Here is a 5642-nt window from a genome sequence, read left to right on the forward strand (position 1 = left end):
ATTTAATATACAAACAATAAACTACCTGTACATATATATTTAAACAAAGTTACAAAAAGATCCTATATAACAAAGCAAACCAAAAACCTGGAAAGAATGGACACAAAAGTAAAAGATTGTGCCATCACAATTTCCTAAAAAAACAAGTGGAATGAAATATGAGAGTGTTTACATGAAATCATCAAAATCTAAACTCTCTGGTATTTCAAACTTCAACAGGTTACTGCAATAACTTTCTCTCTCATCTTCTGTGTTTCCGTTGACATATGTTGAGCTTGAATTTAGAGGATTTGGGCTCGATAGAGGCGTTGATAAAATTGAATCAAAACCGAACTTATGGCTGTTATTGCTCCCGCTGTTCGAGGACTGAAATCTTATGTTTTCTGATAAATCTTTCTGCATCTGGTAAGAATCCCCATTGTAGAAATTTTCCATAAAAGGGACACTTTCAAATGTTGTTGTTGGATTGTTTTGAAATGTTTTGCCACTCAAACTTTCTGAATTCATAGAGATTTTCTCTATATTCTCTTGTATGAGATGAGACTGATTGGAAACTGAAGCAGTTACAGGAAGATCGGTGGATGGATTGCAAAGAGGGGTGTTTGGATCAAAAGTGTTTTGAAATTGGTCAGTTTGGAAAATGGGGGTCTGGTTTTGCAACTGAGCGTTGAATAATTGGTTTTCCTGGAGTTTTGTCAATAGCAGTTCAGGATTTTCCTGAAGACTAGCTGCCAGCCTTAGGGCTTCTGGATTTAATAGGGTGTGAAGCCGAAGTAGATTCGTAAGATTTATCTGTGGCAAGTGTAACAGTGATGAGAGATCTAAAAGATCGAGGCGTGGAGCATGAGTCACCGGATCGATCCCATTTCGAAGAAGTCTCTTTCTTATATGAGTGTTCCAGTAGTTCTTGATTTCATTATCTGTCCTTCCGGGCAACTGAGCAGCAATTGCAGACCACCTTAATCATCAGAAGAAACAAATTCAGGTTTAATACCGCAAGATAAGAAAAACTTGTATACATGTAACATATTTCTCTATTTGCGAAAGGTAATTAATAAGAAAAAGATTGAGAGATTATGTATTACTTGTTGCCAAGAACACTATGCAGCTGGATAATAGTTTCTTCTTCCTCAAATGTAACAAATTCAGGTTTAATACCGCAAGATAAGAAAAACTTGTATACATGTAACATATTTCTCTATTTGCGAAAGGTAATTAATAAGAAAAAGATTGAGAGATTATGTATTACTTGTTGCCAAGAACACTATGCAGCTGGATAATAGTTTCTTCTTCCTCAAATGAAAATCTTCCTCTCTTGATATCAGGTCTTAAATAATTTGTCCAACGAAGACGACAACTTTTTCCACATCTTTGAAGCCCTGCACACAAATGTTCAATCTTCATTACAAATCACTAAAAGATAATTAAGGACATAAAAATATTTTTATTGTTCTTGTTGATCATATCTACAAGCATTTTTTGGAAGAGATCGCCAATTGCAAGCACCGTGCTCTTGAATGTATTGAATGAGTTTCATGTCTTCCTCAGGGGTCCATGGACCTTTCTTGACACCATTTTTATCACAACAAGGTGATCTTCCCATTGATAATTTCGGGGGTCTTGATGACTTTGAATAATGAGAATATTACTAAGGAAGAAATTAAATGAGATTTTCAGAAGATGAAGAAAACTTTAGAGCCAAAAGGGAAAGTTGTAAGTCCTGATGAGAAGATGACTCGATCAGTATATATAGACGTGAAGGAAGTGTGTTATGAACGAGTCGAAATCAAAAGGATTTGGTACCGCCCTTAGGCTATGTTCATCTCTCTCTCTCTCTCTTGTGTGCTTGGTTTTGGGGGCGAAGTGCTAAACAATTATAAATTGATAAAACACGCGAAGAATTTTTCAAAAATTCATTTGAAGGTATAAATTTTACGGTTTAATCTAATTTAATTTCATATAGTTCTTGTTAAGGATGAATTAAGTTTGATTTTAATGGGTTACTTTGATACTTTTAGTTGTATATTTATTATGCTATAGTGAATAAAATTAAATAAAAATATATATATAACATAATAGAATTTTAAAAAATATAAGCATTTTTTTTTTTGGCTTAATAGCGCACCCATGCATGCTAACATAATAATCACATCACTCATGCTACTTATTCAATTATTTATTTATTTATTTAACAGTTTTGATTGACTATCATCATACTTGGCAACATCACATCCATTCATTTCAAAATCTGTTTATAAAATTAATGGTTTAGATTTTGACAACATCAATGTTGTCAACCATCATTGTGAACCATAATTGTACAAACAGATTAATTATAATCTCATATTATTAAACAATTGTCGTAAACATAATTTTGTGTAATTTCCCTATTCAAAAAAGCCATCTTCAGAGAATTGCTTGGTTAACATGAGCTGAAGAGATTAGCTGACAGTCAAATTTGATTGAATAATTTGTGACAGGTGGCAGCTAATTGATGGTTTTGACTATTTCAAAATGTTTTGGAAAAAAGATCACTCGATTAGTTGGTGAATAGTTGTTACATCCTCTACCAATTATAAAGAAAAAATTTCATGTTTTATTGCTTGCTTCAAAGGATCAAATAATAAATTGCTTCTGCTATGGTGACCACGTGAACCATATACCAATTTAAACCTATCAATATTACAAGCTTTAACTTTAAATATGGGTAGCATTGTAAGGGATACCGAAATCATAGGTTTTGAATTTTAAATGTTTTATTCAACGTAAGATAGCTAAAATGATATGATACGACTACCTTAAGACATTCAAAAGTAAATAAAGAAATGAAAAATTAAGTTACAATGATGACTCAATAGTACCTTATAATCCAGATACAAGAAGCTTCAAACTAAAATTAAAATGGCCGTTGGCTTACCAAATTTGAAGATATTTAAATATAGTTCCATTCGACCATAATCGATTTAATTAGCACATCAACATGCGTGGATGTGTAACAAACCCATGTAGAAAATGTTGGCAAATAACTTGAAAGGTTAGTTCCTGTTTGGTTTCCATTATTTCCTCATTAAAATGAAAAATATGACCGTTATCCATCACATCAAGTTATCAAATTTGAATTCCTATCTCTTGTGTGGGGCTCGTAACAACTATATTTTTCATTCTCATTCTTTCAAAAGAAAAATACCCTAAAATAAGTCATAAAACACGCGTTAATCTCTTGAATGCCTAATTTCAAAATTTTGCTTTCTGGACCACCCACGTATATATCAGTGAAAAATGATTATTTCTATCTATAATAATAAGTCAAAGGCTCCACTCAATGAACACAAGTCTGCGCCTTCACATCCACAGGTATGCGTGGCCCCTTTTATTTTAGACCACATTTAGATTTGTAGCATAACATGCTTTATTGCTTTTTCTACAGTAGCAGTCTATCCAATTCAAAGTCGTTAGAATTCCGGTAATTGATCCATCCACCGTTTAGCTAACGAAATATGATGATTTTCAGTCAAATATTAATTTATTCTTTTAAATCTACATACTCAGATCTTCTGTCTCAAAAAGGTCAAAAACATTGCTTCACCATATATAGTTTGCTTGTCTGAATTGTTACCTTTTATTATTTACGTACTCACCATTCTAGAAGAAGACTTGTGTGTTTATCTTGTTAATTAAATAATATGATGTAATTTAAATTACTTGGCAATTAGAAAGATGCACTGAGAATGAGATGGATGAATTGAAATTAATTAAATAATTTAAACTTCAACTTCTGCTCCCTGATCGGGTTTCATGAGACAACTTGGTGTTTATCTCTTCTGAATCAAATTTAATTAATTATCAAATAAACAAAAATAAAATTAGACACTTGTCTGCTTTTTGCATGTTGAAGGCCATAGCATTATTTAATGAGTAATTCAAAAGAAAAATAGGGTTTGTTTATGGAAGACTTACCTTAAATAGCCTCCACCTAATTTAAGGTGACGCAATTATTAATTAATTACTCTAATATGGTTTTATAAGTTTGCCAAAATGTGGATGGAGATCACTCTTACATTTCAATGAATCCATAAATGGAATTTAATAATTTTGGAAACTGCTGAGTATCCTCAAAATATTATATCAAAGGGAAGAATAATTCTGTGGCTTTGTAAGATTGCATGCAGGTAGGTGTATAGCTGCATGGGTGGAAGACTACAGAAAAAAGTCTACGAATTGCCATTAAAAATGAATATAACTTTTACAGAAGTGTCTTGTGCTGAAATCAGGTTAAGTTTTGTGCAAATATCGGTCAGGCCTACGTGTTGGCCGATGGAAGTGGGGCTCCGACTCAGGCCCGGTCCTGAGGCCAGGCGGATGAGGCTTGCGCCTCAGGCCCAAAATCCAAGGGGGCCTCGTTTTGTTGGCCCAAATTTTTTTTTTTTTTTTTTTTTTTAGAGTATGGCAGCCCGCAGCCCAGGCCCCGTTAGTCCAAAACTCTCAACCCGGTAGCCCACCCAAACCACTAAACCCGATCCACTATCCACACTCAATTTCCCCCAAATGTCAATTGATTCCCGTTTTCCCCCAAATCGGATTGGCAACCGGCGAAATCGAAAACCCTCCCGTCGCCACTCTCGACAGTTTACTCGAATCTCCTTGAATCCTTCTTCAGCTTCCAAGTTCAACCTTCAAGGCTTCAACCCTAGGTATCTCTAATGTCTCTCTCGGACTCTCTGTCTCTCTCGACTCTCGGCTCTCATAATACAATTATACAAATGTATTATGTATACTATACACTATACATATATATTATATACTGATATAGTATACTGTCTACGCTTCGACAGCTCGACTGGAGTCACTGGAGTCTGGACATCTCCTATTCTCCTTCAGCTTCCGAGTTCAACGGCGTAGCCCTAGCGGTTGAGCCTCAATCACGTGTTCATCAGTTCATGTAATCACTAATCACGTGTATTTATTTACATTTTTTGTATGTATATCAGACTATCTCACTATCAGTAAATGTATTAATGTATATAGATAGAATCTGTTTGTATTGAGTGTATTTATTTGCTATGATTTATTTACATTTTTTGTGTGTATTTCAGTATTTATTTGCTATGATTTATACAACTATTATTCTTGTTATGGAAAGTATTAATGTATTATATAACTATGCTGGGATGACTTCATAGCAAGTCTTAAACTAATTTAAACCTGCAGATTGTCGTGATGAGCATTCCGTAGTATAGCTGAGTTCTTTTAAGTTATATAACTCCTCCAAGGATAGGTACAAAAATCAGATTTTAATTGAAAGATGACATCTACTTCTTAATGCTTGGTGACTTGTCATCTTAATATCCAATTCCTTTAACCTTAAGGCCTCCATCAAGTCTCCTTACCCCCTAGTACTTCATACAGGATAGATAGATATATATATTATAAGTCGCATATGTCTCCAAATATGATAAGGGAAAAGTCAAATTTTGCTGCATCAAGCAACATCCTGCTTTAACACACATCATGCTTGTTAACTTGGTTGTGTGCAATATCTTCTTAAATCTTTAAGCAAGGATATGGCCCTAACCATTTAAGACTCTTTATATACCTCCTAATATCTAACCTTCAAGTTATCCCCAAGTGAAAGAGAAAGCAAA

General features: G+C 33.9%; 1 protein-coding gene across 2 annotated transcripts; it reads right to left on the reverse strand.

The window, feature by feature from the left end:
- Positions 1 to 1699, reverse strand: LOC111389742 (transcription factor MYB102-like). 2 transcript variants are annotated; one of them, XM_023014693.1, is made up of 3 exons: positions 1471 to 1699; positions 1250 to 1379; positions 1 to 958 (listed from the first exon to the last, which is right to left on the reverse strand). In XM_023014693.1, exons 1-3 carry the CDS (start codon positions 1601 to 1603, stop codon positions 169 to 171), a joined length of 1053 nt encoding a protein of 350 aa, XP_022870461.1. In that variant the 5' UTR covers positions 1604 to 1699; the 3' UTR covers positions 1 to 168. The 2 variants fall into 2 exon arrangements, with proteins under 2 accessions (XP_022870461.1, XP_022870462.1); XM_023014694.1 differs by lacking the exon at positions 1471 to 1699 and having other exon boundaries at positions 1086 to 1281.
- Between the last annotated feature and the right edge of the window lie 3943 nt (positions 1700 to 5642).

The sequence above is a fragment of the Olea europaea genome, unplaced genomic scaffold (assembly GCF_002742605.1).
Source record: "Olea europaea var. sylvestris unplaced genomic scaffold, O_europaea_v1 scaffold617, whole genome shotgun sequence".
In the NCBI taxonomy this organism is placed as follows: domain Eukaryota; kingdom Viridiplantae; phylum Streptophyta; class Magnoliopsida; order Lamiales; family Oleaceae; genus Olea; species Olea europaea.

What these genes read in the sequence shown, in the direction of transcription:
- LOC111389742 (XM_023014693.1), bottom strand. Translation starts at nt 1,603, where the DNA reads ATGGGAAGATCACCTTGTTGTGATAAAAATGGTGTCAAGAAAGGTCCA. An exon ending in ATCTCTTCCAAAAAATGCTT is followed by an intron (nt 1,380 to 1,470) that starts GTAGATATGATC and finishes ATTTGTGTGCAG; the next exon opens with GGCTTCAAAGATGTGGAAAA. An exon ending in CATAGTGTTCTTGGCAACAA is followed by an intron (nt 959 to 1,249) that starts GTAATACATAAT and finishes CTGATGATTAAG; the next exon opens with GTGGTCTGCAATTGCTGCTC.